The sequence below is a fragment of the Mytilus galloprovincialis genome, chromosome 12 (genome assembly GCF_965363235.1).
Source record: "Mytilus galloprovincialis chromosome 12, xbMytGall1.hap1.1, whole genome shotgun sequence".
NCBI lineage: Eukaryota > Metazoa > Mollusca > Bivalvia > Mytilida > Mytilidae > Mytilus > Mytilus galloprovincialis.
Genome location: NC_134849.1, coordinates 35,012,233 through 35,025,945, shown reverse-complemented (window position 1 = coordinate 35,025,945; position 13,713 = coordinate 35,012,233). Strand labels below are relative to the sequence as shown.

The 13,713-nt window shown below is 33.8% G+C and overlaps 1 protein-coding gene across 1 annotated transcript; it reads right to left on the bottom strand.

Annotated features, from left to right (window-relative positions):
- Nucleotides 1-3,153: 3,153 nt before the first annotated feature.
- LOC143053799 (uncharacterized) lies at nt 3,154-13,251 on the bottom strand. The gene is made up of 5 exons (XM_076226581.1): nt 13,127-13,251; nt 10,387-10,474; nt 9,353-9,460; nt 8,055-8,159; nt 3,154-3,293 (listed from the first exon to the last, which is right to left on the bottom strand). The coding sequence occupies exons 2-5, from the start codon at nt 10,465-10,467 to the stop codon at nt 3,261-3,263; spliced, it is 327 nt and encodes a 108-aa protein (XP_076082696.1). The 5' UTR covers nt 10,468-10,474; nt 13,127-13,251; the 3' UTR covers nt 3,154-3,260.
- Between the last annotated feature and the right edge of the window lie 462 nt (nt 13,252-13,713).

Sequence of the window (13,713 nt, the reverse complement as noted above, 5' to 3'; positions counted from 1 at the left end):
CTATAAGTTAACATGCATACACCTTTTTTTCTCAATGTTCAAATCCTTAAAATAATTATTTTCTCAATCTTATCACATTAGCGTATCCAGGGGGTTGGTGTTCCGGGGGCTGGAACCCCTTTTTTTTGGCCGATCAATGCATTTGAATGGGGACATATAGTTGGACCCCCCCCTTTATCCTGGGTTAGGAACCCCCTTTTTTAAAATGGCTGGATCCGCCCCTCCATCATATCTGTTTTGCTCAATGAAAATTGAATAAGACACAAGTCAAACAGACTCAAGGGGTATTGCCTGTAAAATAAGATTAACCATCGTGTATGATTTGAGTTCACCATACATTATTATTCATACATATGTACAATACTAGATCAATGTCAGAAAAATATTTTTTTTTGTATGAGGATGAGAAGCCTCGCTCTCTTCAATTTTAGTGCAGAATACCAAAAAGTTTATATTTTCATACATTAACCATATATTGTTTTATACTGGTACTTAAATGTAAACGTTGATCGCTAGTTGTAGTATAAATATATTTATACTGCACCTGTTCTATTTGCGCAGTCAAAATGCACTGACCGTATATTTCTATGTAATATACAGTCACTGACCTGATATCACTTTTCCTCATGAATATTTAGATATAAATTGCCGAAATTATAATTAATTATTCGTACGACCTATTCAACCTATTCCTGTTTCCAATGTAAACAACGACTCAAAATTATTTCTTTTGCAATTTTTAAAAGGAAAACAATCTTTGTCATTTATGCTTATTGTTGATATTGTAGTTCATTCTCAAACACATTCGTTTACCATCGATTGTGGGTTTCAACAGGTAATGTACATTTCATCGTGTTGTATATTTCTCGGCCTCCAGGATATGAGTTTTTTTTATGAAAGGGGGAAGTTTCACAATATTTAAATAAAATAATAACATAAACACATTAAACAACAATTGAAATGATTTTTGTTTAGATAGCAGTATAAAGACAATACTAGTGCATTGACTTAATAGACATATGAACGATATCAGGATTGGCCCGTAACGGGGAAAAAGCTCGGCAAAGCCTCGCATTTCCCCGTTTCTAAGGCCCATCCTTATATCGTTGATATTTCAAGTCAATGCACTATTATTGTCTATATATTTATACATGTATATGCATATAGGTTGGACAACACACTATGTGTCTATGAAAAACGACTAAACCAAAACTTTATATATGTGTGTTTAATTTTATATCATATCTTCTAATCTTTGATAAGATTCAAAAAGTTTTTAAAGACTTTTCGTTTCGCTTCAAATTAAGTAGGAAGCAAAATTCTGGAGGTCAATAGCCCTGCATTTGATGACAGTTTTAAGGGAGTCTGTTGAGATGTTATAAAAGTTATTCTTATTGGTAGCATCTATTCAGGGGAAACCACAATTTGAAATCCCATGAATGTTATACTGTAATCTGACGTAAATTCTATATATATATAATTATCATGAGAATAAACATATTTAGAATAAAGGGTCCCAGTCCAGCTTGCCAACAAAGTTTTCTTGTCTGGACGGTGATATACCTAAAAAAAATATGAAATCAAGTTATATTTATTGTGTTCTACATTGCTTTTGATAGGGCCCATTTACAAAATGGTGATTTCATTTCAGATCAAGACATTTTACCTTAAGACAATATTTAAAGACTAGCTTTAAGGCCGCGTGGCATGACGGACATGGACAACACGTTATCAGTTGTGTGTAATCAAGCAACTCCCAAGGTTTCAACCAAGATTCATCAGCATTTCTTTAACGTTTGAATACATGAAAGGCCTGCACATAGTTTAGTGCACACTTTGGCATATTTTGCTGACGGTCAAAGTAAGCCTATTTCAGAATTATTCCTATTAAAATGCTCCTCAAAGTTACGAATAATAATATAATGGGGAGATGTGTTTTTCAAACTCTAAGAAATATTAGTTTTTTATTTTAGGATTTACGCCTCTTTTTATCTAAAAATTCAGCATAATTCTAAATAGACAATGATAGACGGAAGTCAGTTTGTGTAATTAATTTATCCTACATTATTTCACAGGGAACATTTAAAGTATCTTGTTTGTTTTGTAGATGCAATAAAGATGTGCAACTCACATTGTGTGAATCTTTTTTTATGTTTCGCATTTTCCCGGATACTTAAATAGAATAAACCTTCTATCGATGGAGTGTGACCATTTTGAGTTGACTCCTTTAATTTGTTTGAAAGATCCTTTACAACAACTTGAATATTATCAGTTACATAATGTGCTAGTGACCTAATACACCATAATGGAATTTATTCGCTCTCATCCTATATGGAATTGATAAACCCCATATACATTGCATTTGGTCATTAGCAAGCTATGTAACGAATTTATATTACCGACTATCGTTACATGTAGTATTTGAACTAGCTATATATATATAGTTGCATATCAAATTAAGTTTTTAGAACTTACTTCCATTGGTCAATACAAAAACAAATGCCAACAATAACAATTAGCTTTAAATGTATTTTATGAATTTATTTCAATTGTTCATCATCCCATTCTTCCTCTTTTGAAACATTTTTTTTAGCCAGGCGTTGTCAGTTTATTTTCGATTGATGAGTTTGATATCTGGTATCTTTTGTCTTCCATTTTGAAACCTTTAAGATTTTTCCTCAACACCGTGTTGTTTTCATATATATGTAGGAATGTAACGCCCCTACTAATCGTTTTTTCAAATAAGCCCCATCTGCTACTTTAAACCAACTATTAATTATATATCCGCGCTATGGCTTTTAAACAATCGTAATCCTAGAAATGTATAGGAGATAAGATCATTGATCATACACAGCATATGTGTATCCTACTATAATAGGTTATGTATTTATTAGAAAATAAAACTCATGTCTCTCTTGTACATGTAGCAGCGAAATCTTTTGTGAGTTTCCTTTTTTACGATTTTTTTTTCTGTTTTTGATAATATTTTCTACAACACTGTAGTTTTGCTTGTATTTGATTATTTGTAGAAATCAGTTCAAATCATCTTCTCAAACTTGTGCAGATTCATTTAATATTTCTTGATAAATTTTGTATATTCAACTCTTTAAGCTTATTAAACAATACCTTTAACCAATCTAAATTTTCTTCAAGGTAGATTGCCGGAGCTACTATAACAATTCGTCTGCCAACATCAGTTCTGTAGCTCCAACTTATGACAGCGTTGTCATAATAGTTTGAAGGGTAATTTGGACTCATAATCATTTGGCCTCCATAAATATAAGTGTAGGAGTCTACAAGAGATAAAGAAGATGTTACACGTACATTAATATAGAATGTTTACTGGTTGTGTCCTTCAGCAGAAAACAAGTAAATAAACTCAATATAGATACCAGGACTAAAATTTAACACTTACGCCAGACGCGCGTTTCGTCTACAAAAGACTCACCAGTGACGCTCGAATCATAATGTTTTTAAAAGTCCAAATAAAGTACAAAATTAAAGAGCATTGAGGACCAAAATTCCTAAAGAATTTTCCAAATACCTGAAGTAGAAAAGCCTTAGTATTTCAAAACTTCAAAGTTTTGTTAACAGTTAATTTTATTACGCGAGCTTTATTGACGTAATGCTCTTCTATTGTCTTCATACAACCATTGGAAACGCAAATAAACTAAGATGTTTTCAAAACTACGATGTTGAATCACTTCCTGTTACTTGGAAGGCTCACAATAAGTTCTAGATGAATAACACATTTTTCACTGATTAGGCAAAGGATATGCGGAATAAATCTAAGAAAATTATTATCTTTCTTGACAATGAAACTTCCCCATCGCACAGTTCGAATTGAAGTTCTTTCCGAAAAAATACCACTTCTAAACAACAACCACCTGATACGTGCCTTTATAAGGTATAGAACGCAAACAATCAAACATTTACCGCCACAAACTCACAGCAGCTATTCAGTGAATGAACCAGAAACAAAATCAGATCCACAACAATTGATAAATGCTTCCGTAATGCGGAATTTCCCTTAAAAGCCCCGTCAAATATAGTCTGAAAACCCGAATGATGAAATACCGTTAGCTTATTTAGTGCAACAGTTAAAATAAAAGAACCCGAGTATGCAAATAACTGAAACAGACGATGTTGATGACTATTTAGCCACATAATCAGCATTTAACTGTGATTGGGAATTGGACATGATCAGTGAAGTTACCAAAGATCCGTTAATTGAATCTCAAACGATGATATATCGATGTAGAAACAGAAATTTCAGCAGAGGTTAAACCTTGATCAAAAATAAACCATACTGATATTTTAGATTTTTTGACAAAGTTGCGCAATTTTCTATTTCTAAGGATAGTCGTCACTTAGATTAAACGGAACAAATTATATCACTGACCGATGACATCATTGTGAAAAGCAAACCATATATACCGTATTACGTCACTAGCACACTATGTAACGAATTTATCTTACTGACTATATTAACGTGTAAAATTTAGACTAGTGACATATCAAAATAAGCAAGTCTTCAATAATGTTAACATTTATAAACTACTGCCATTGATCCTATAAAAACATATGCCAACAATAACAATTTGTTAGGTATAAATTTGTATGAATTTATTTCAATCTTAATCATTAATTTCTTCGTCAGTTGAAACATTAAAAAAAATTCTCAGTAGCGTTTTGTTCTTATAAAGGGACGTAACACCACTAATAACCGTGTATGAAATAAGCCCCGCCTCCCTTCTAACCTAATATGGAATTGAAGTGACACAACACCACTACTTACCGTGTATAAAATAAGCCCCGCTTCCCTACTAACCTAATATGAAATATAAACGGTATCCACGCGGATGCTTTCAACCAATCATATTCCTAGAAATTTATAGGAGGTAAGATTAATGGATGTACTCAGGTAAGGTTTAAAAATTTTGTCAGATGTGCGGACTCCTTGTGGTTTTTTTCCCTACGATACAGGGTATCACCTACTTTTCATTTAATAGCAGACTTCAATAGCTCATTAAAAGGTCATTACCCAAATTTAAGCAGATTCTAGATTTTTTCTCTTGATTTGAGACCCAAATAATGCCCATGCTAAATTTAAGGTAAAAGTCTGAGTAAGCAGTTTAATTATTTTTTATCCCAAAAAAAAGTTCTGTTAAGCCGGAGGTACACATTCAAGTTTTTAACTGCCGTCCTTAATAGGGCCAATGCTAATTAAAGTTTGTAAAAGTCCGATCAAAATCCGGCGAATCGCGGTAGCCGCTGTAAATACAAACTTTAATTTAAAACTGAAAGCCGTTTTCTATCCGATTCTAGTTCGATTTGTTTCTTTTGCATGTTAAAAAAAACGACCATAAATGTCCCGAGAAGCAACCCGATTCTGTCAAATGCGATACGACAGAGATCACATAGTGACCAAACAGCAAACCTACGCTAACGGACTATATCCGTTACATACCTGGGGTCCGCTCGGTTGGCGAGTTCCAGACGGTCGGAATCCACGGAATCAACCGGAAGTTCAATAAAACAAGACAAAACTATGTTCTGAACGAGTTCCAAGTGTGCCGAAAAAAAAGTAGGTGCTGAAAGAATTAAAAATGGCGGAGAAGGGAACTAAAAGATAACGATATGATAATCTTTTCAATCAAGGATTTGTATAGTACGACTATACAAAGCATTGGTTCAATGTATTTCAACGTACTTGACTATATAAGCATTATTTTAGGGAAATATGCAATAAAACTCCCTTTTTCTGACACTTTGTAGTGGCTGTCTGATGTCTTTTTCGTATAATGATAATCGTGGCAACTTTGAAGTCAGTCTTTTTTATTTAGACCCTCAAACATATAATGTTTTGTTCGGAATGGCCAAAAGATTCAGCCTACGGAAAAGTGAAGCCAGTTGCAGTAATGTCTTGCTACTCGAAAATTAAAATTATTAATTATAATCAATTCTTAATTTTTTTTTAAATTGTTATAAATTAATTAAAATAAAATAAAAGATTAAACGAAAACAATAAGAAAAGCAATCTACAATGCCGACTTGTTCACTTCATTTTCTTTATATATATATATATATCATTACTAACAGGGCGAGTTTATTATGATCCGAGTTTTCGATATGCAGAGTTTGTTCCTTTAGGCCAAGTTTACCAGCAGCGAGATCCATCCGGTTCCAATTTGTTCGATTGACGTCTGGATTCAGAACAGACGGGACCTGTTCAGAACACGTCAACGGAGCGCTCCCCTGGTTTATGTGGTAGTCCTATTATCGAAATCACCATATCCGAGATGATCAGGAACTACCGGAACACTATCCTATCACAGTCTGCTGTACCGCATTGGAAACGGCTTTGTCTGGACTCCGTCGTATCGTGTCCTGTAATTGTCTCGACTCCGACGTTTGTATTATTACCAAATTTCGTATTAATAACGGGACTGTTCCGGAACAAAGACGGTTCGCATCCGTCAACATCTTTATACAATCTGGACTCAATTCGCAAAAAGACAGTAAATACAAATTTCTTCAGATCATGCTCATTCCACATGAACATGATGAAACCGTCCAGAAAACACAGAACATTGTTACGATTTTGATCCGAGATAGCAGAATCTTTCACGATATAGTCATGATTGTAATCCGACTTAAGAAAATTGGCTGAGTTTCCCCGAATGTAACGGGACGCACCTAATGTAAGGTTCACACATTGCCGATTACTGCTCCCGTTTGAGATCAGACAGCGATACGACACGAAAAGTGAAAAAGTCGGATTACTATCTTCAATTATCTGGAATGTCCTACCATTGTCTAAACGCAGTCTTTTAAGTTCGTAACAGATTCCTACGGGTCGGGAAGGATCTGAATAGTTCGGCGAAGCACCCCCACAGTTAGGTGCGTCCCGTAACATTCGGGGAAACTAAGCCAATTTTGTCTAGTCGGATTACAATAGTGCCTATGTCATGACAGATTCTGCTGTATCTGATCAAACTCCTAACAATGTTCTGTGTATTCTGGTGTCCTGTGGAACGGGAGTGGTCTGGAGAAATTTTTCATTGCTGTTTCTCTGTCGATTGAGTTCAGATTGCATCCAGATTTTGTCGATTGCGAACCATTTTTGTCGAAACCGTTCCGGAACAGTCCCGTTATTAATACGAAATTCGTCAATGATACCTACGTCAGAGTCCCGACAATTACAGAATACAATACGACTGAGACCAGACAAAACCGTTTGCAATTCGATAGAGCGGACCGTGATAGGATGACGTTCCGACAGTACCTGATCATCCCGAGTATGACGACAGTTTTCGAACGGATGACTTCCGTCAGCATCGGTTCACTCTCTGGTCACTGTCTGATCTCTGTCGGATTACATTCGGTAGAATCGGGACGCAGTCGTGACAGACTGGGTCAAATTTTACAAGGCGAAAGATACAAATTGGATTAAAAGCGGATTGAGAACGGGATTATCGGGATAAGTTCCCTTGGAAACGGTTGAATATCGACGCTTCCTGAACATTATCTGATTGTTGTCGGGATTAAATTATTTGTTTTACAACTTTTAATTAAAGTTTGAATTTCCATCCACGATTCACAGGATCTTCATCAGACTTTTGACAAATTTTAATCGGGAATGGTCCTGTCAAGGACGGCAGTAAAAATCGTGAATATTTGACCCCCAGCTTAAGTGTGGAGGTGCTTGGCCGACCCCTCCAATCCGTACAACTCCCGATCCGTATAGATCTGTTACGAATACGACTGTGTTCGGACAATGATAGGACATTCGAGATCATTGAGGATAGTAATCCGACTGTTTTCACTTTTCATGTCTTAGCGCTGTCTGATTTCAAACGGGTACCGTAATCGTCACTGCGTGAACGCCCCATAATCTTTCAATATTTTTAGCTCATTTTGTTGCTTTCATTACTAAGCTCTTCTAACTTATGGTCTAGATCCTAAATTCTATTTTTATTATTTCAACTTACTATATAATTAAGTATTTAAGAGGTTCTTTTGATTTCACTGTAACACTTTTATGTACTTACATTGGCAACTATTTCCATTGTAACCAGACCAACAGGAACAGTAGAAACTTGATCCGGATACAACACAGCTTCCGTAGTTACAGTTTTGTCCTGTACATGGTGTATCTAGATACGTAAACGTAGTTGATACAAGTGATGTTATAAGTATTGACGTTGTGGTTCATTTGACTACTTTGGTTACTTATAAAATCAATAGATATGCTAAAATTCACATACCACATAAATTAATCTGCAACCGATGGTGTTTTACAAAAAAAAGGAACTTTCAGTAATAGATGTCTTTTCCTTGAAATGTTTGTGTTAAATTCACCCCCAAAACAACAAAAAAAGTTGAACAAATTCACTTTCAAAAGAAGATAAAATTTCCGGATTTTAGTGAGTGAATTTAATACACGACATAGATAATATGAACGTTTCCTTTTTGTTATTAAGTCTTCTTTCATTCATTTAGTTGAGCGGCTTGGCACACAATATATATATATATTTCCGTGTCATGACGTCACGAATACTAGTGTTGTTACATGATTACACCCCCTTTCTTCACGTCACAAGTATGGACTATTATCATATACTAGCAAATAACTTAAACCTTTGACTGAACGATAATGACATTAAATTTAAGTAAATTCCATATTTTCCATAATAGTGATTGATGGGCTGATATGAAACTTTTTCAGTTGTTTCCAGTTATAATCACATGCCTTTCCGTAACGTTATTGCATCGCATTTCGTGGTCACTAGTCAAATTTCGGATGAAACAACGGAATGATACGTTTTCAGTGAAAAACAACGTAGGATAGACACAAACAAATATTAGTAAACAAGAAAATCTTTTTGACAAATGCAAAACAAATTATACAATAAAATGCATTTTTTCAAAGTTTCAAAAAAGTTCTTGCATGTATTTCTTCTGCTAAAGTACATGATAAAAAGTTAATTACATGTCATTGTCAATATATCGTCAATATATCGTCAATATGAAAATGGATGATACTGTTCTCCTCTGTTAAGGCATATGATAGAAAGATTTCATTCCGGTTGTATTACATTTGGTGTCCGCCGTCCGTAAACTTTCACCTTTTCACTTCTAGTTAAAAAGATCAATATACTAAACTGTTATGCGTCTTCATTGTTGAAGCATATTGTAAAAAAATTAACATATGTATTATCAGCCCTCGGTTAATATTAGCCCTCGAGCCTTCGGCTCTTCGGCTGAAAGAACATCTGATATGAAAAATACCGTATAATAATCTGATATTATCACAATTTCCGGAATGAACTTTTGACAGCATACTTACATTCACAAACGGCTCCGTGGTATCCAGCTGGACAACTACACAAGAACGACTCAAACTGATTACGACAGGTTCCGCCATTATTACATGGATGACTGCTGCATGGTGTATCTTTAAAAATAGAATCACTGGTAAAGAATGCAATAACTAAATAAAACGATAATAGACTTTAGATCAAATATCAGTATGCTGGTATTATTCATGTATCAGTGTTACGTTGCAAAATGATAAAAGATTATAATTTTAGTTTTGATATGATTAATATTCCAATTTAAATCTTTGTAATCTAGTCTTTAATCTTGCTTTTAAGTTGATTTTAGTGTTTATAACTAATAGAATTGGAATAGCATGTATAGAAATAATGTAAGAATTGAAATTTTCAGAAGATAGTATTTTTTTCCAAAATACAATAAACCGAAGAAATAAACTGGTATATATATCCATTTATTATATACTTATCAAATATAATGGTAAAATTACACCCTTGATATACTGTAATTATCATAAAACCTGAAAAATTGTCTTAGTCATCTGATAGGACTTTCGTTATCAACTACTTCGATCAGGTTTATATCAATTGTTTCCGGTTTTTTAAGTTCAATCTGTATGGATTTGTTCAGTGATTAATATTCACCCGTCAACTTTTAGTGATTTTATTTCCCCGTCAAATTTAGTGATTCTTATTACTACCGTTAACATTCTACTTTAAGTGACTCATACAACCCCGTTAACCTTCAGTACTTCATATTCGCCCGTCAACCCTCAGTGGTTATCATGTTTATGTCGCACGTCAACCTTTAGTTATTTATTTTGACACATGTCTACCTTCATTTATCATATTCGATCCGTCAACCTTTATTAGTTCATCTTCCACCCTTCAACCATTAGTGGTTAATACTCCCCCATCAACTTTCAGGGAACATTATTCATCACTCTGTGAGTAAAGTTTACAATGTATAAGGTGGTTTATCTTAATAATGTAGTAACCTAAATAGCGAAAACGTCCTTGTTTTATTTGTATTTTTTATTTTACATACCATATGTGACACAAATGTACTGGTTGAAATAAGCTGCTTCACATTTTGTTTGACCAGTGCATGGATTTGGCCAGCAGGCATGTGGATCCTGCAATCAGGTATACAAAATTGATGTTATTAATTCGTTTTGAAAACACATTTGGTTTATATATGCAGTGTTTGAAATGTTTCGGTTTTGCATTCATTTGTTTTCAATGATTGTATATGATAACGTTGTTCTGTTTTAACTTATCTACGTGGATAGAAGAATATACAATGCTACTGTTAAAAAGAAAAACAGATTGTTCTCTTTCTCTTTTCGGTTTTCATGTGTTCTTACTATCTTTTCTTTTTTTGTGATTTTAGCACCAGCATAATCTAAAATAATAAGTCTGGTGTAAAAAAAACACACTACAAGCACTGAAGAAACCTTAATTCAAAGAAAACCTTTTTACTGCTGTACTCTATCTCAAAGTCACAGGGAAGCTCTAAAACTGACCAATAACTCCCACCTCAATGCGTATTCGACTTTGAGATAAACAACAACAACACAAGCGTGTGTTTGCTGAACTATACCTATTTTGGCTCAGATGTGGATACCCCTTATTCTTTGGTGTTTTTTTTTCTAGTATAACATAAATGTGGCACCTGCTAGCACAATATCATGTTATTTATTTAAACTTTTTGTAATAACATTTCGAAATCAGTTTTCTTCTAGGAATTTATCTCCGTCATGTATAACTATGGTACAAGCATGCATAAATGGATATAGTTTTATTCTAATTTGGTGTAATAAAATTTCGAAATCAATTTGAGAATTGATTTCCCTCATGCATAGCTCTTATTTCTTGTATGGATTTGACTTCATTCTGTTTCTTTTTTATCAGTTGTCACCGTTTGTATATGCTTTTTGACTTCCGAATATTTTGGTCTCGAACATCAAGGTAGAGACAGTAGTTATCGAAATGTTCATTTGGTGTAAACCAATGGAACAATCAATGTTATTTCATATCGGTTGAGAATAAGACTCTCTTATTGGATAAATCGGGGTCCCATGACATTCATTATTCTTCAGTAATAAATTCCATCGGTCATTAACAGAAAAAACGGAACAGTCAATGTTATTAGTATTTCTTCCTATAAATACGATTAATTCTTCATCCTGGCGATACATATATTCAAACATTGCACAGGGTAAAGTTTTGATTAGCCTGTGTATGATGTCTTTGCACCAAATCCGTTACATGTGTACAGTGTACTGTTTTTTTTTTTTTAATTCTTTTTAACAATTGGTCATTTTACTGTATATGTTTTCCTGATTGCTAAACACCGTGGCTTCTGTTTGCTACATTTGGATTCTGTCAGTTTGTTGTCTCATAGGCACATGTTACCATTTATACAAAACAATGATCATTGCACAATAACATGAAATACCGAGCACTCCAAATGATATTACAAAAACAGTAGACTAATCAGTAAAGCTTTTAAATATACAAAAATGTTGTGCAAAGACTAATGAAAAGAACACACTATACCACGTTATCAATATGATAAACAACGTCAGTACTTAGAATATATACTTCAAGATCATCATGTACTATTGGTGATGTTGATACGGAGTATTTATCTGCATGGTCTTGCTTAATCAGACGAGCTTCTTAAACAAAATGATGCGACGTTCTTTGAAATAACCCAACTTTCTGCTCAGACGTTTTATAAACCCAGAAAAAGAAATTGCAAGCTTTTGAATACCGAATTAGTTTGAATATATATATATATCATATTCAGGTGATGTTGGTAAGGTTAGTGGAAATTTATAGTTTCAAAATTAGATCGTCTTGTTGTCTTGTTTGTCATAGAATATGGTACTGAGGTGACCACTAATGTCAAATTCGAGGTATAAGTCTGAACATGAGACGAAGAAAGCTGTGTCTGTTATTTAGATAATTTCTCATTCTGGGGGACATGTTCAAATGAGACCAAGGAAACAGTTTAGAATAACTAGAGCAGCTAATAAAAGCTTCTTTAAAAGAGTGCATGCGGCCAAATTACCACTAAAAAAGACAGCCCTTACCTTCTTATTCCTATTCACAGTGTCACGGCTCTATATGTGTAATTGGAAGTTAGAACAGTGGTATAACTTAGGGAGCTACCATTTAATTTAAGGGGGGGAGGCTAGGATGAAATTTGAAAAATGGGCAGGATAGCAGTGCCGACTGTTTTGAACCATTAATAATAAAGGGGAATATACTTTTCACACAATCGAAATCAGTGTTGGTCAAACTGCTATATACCAAATGAAATCACTCCTTTAATTTGCATAGTTCGAAACTCTTAAACATTTTAAATTTTTAATCATAGGTCGAAGTAAATATATTGCCAAAATTTTATGACAATTTTAACGAGCCAAATATATATTTAAGTCAAAGGGTTGCCTATCCCTTATTTGTTTAATGTGATTTGTTCTGCGATGCAAATTAAAAAAAAAAACAAAAAGCAACAGGTAAATTTGCAATTTTGTATCGTGATATTCTACGGCAACTTGTTACGCTGAAAAAGCTCATTGATGCTTTGACAATTGTTAAAATTTGTTACAGAGTTCAAGTATCGACTCTTTAATATTCATATTTTCTGAGTGGGACAAATGTAACATTTTGCCCATGAGATAGAAAAAAAAAGCTCTCAAGGATTTGAAATGTAACTCGAAACCCCGAATAATATTAACATCATGAGGCATATACACCATTCAATATTGCTTTACCTGTGTCCATTCGGTAATCTCTGTAAAATATCTTCCTGTTATGTCTAAAAGTTGAGAATTAACATTTATGAGATTGAGCAGTTCACAATGCAAGTCATTTCTTTTAAAATTAACAGCATTGCAACCATTATGTAGCATGCAATTTTCAATACACTGTTTTGGTCCGACTTTGTCAAAAATTATCAGAGGATTTAAATCCATGTATTTGTCTTTCTGAAAAGAACCACCTGTAATGTTTAATCTTTCAGATATTACGTTGGACACCATGTAAAACAAACAGAGAGATAAATATAAATCCATCTTCCTAAAAAACCTGACACTGAGATATAAACTTAGATCCTTATTCATCAAAAACTTGAAACTGTTCAAATTTTTTCCCAAATGAGTAGATATATACTAATAACATTAACGGTACTAATTTTTCTGCACCAGATGCGCATTTTGACATGTCTCTTCAGTGACTCTCGTGGCCAAAATATGTAAAACCCAAAGCTTATATAAAAGATGATACTAAGTTAGTATATAATTTGCTTCTGATGGTAAAAGAAACCGAGATTCGATAATTATTGAATTAATGACTTATTACT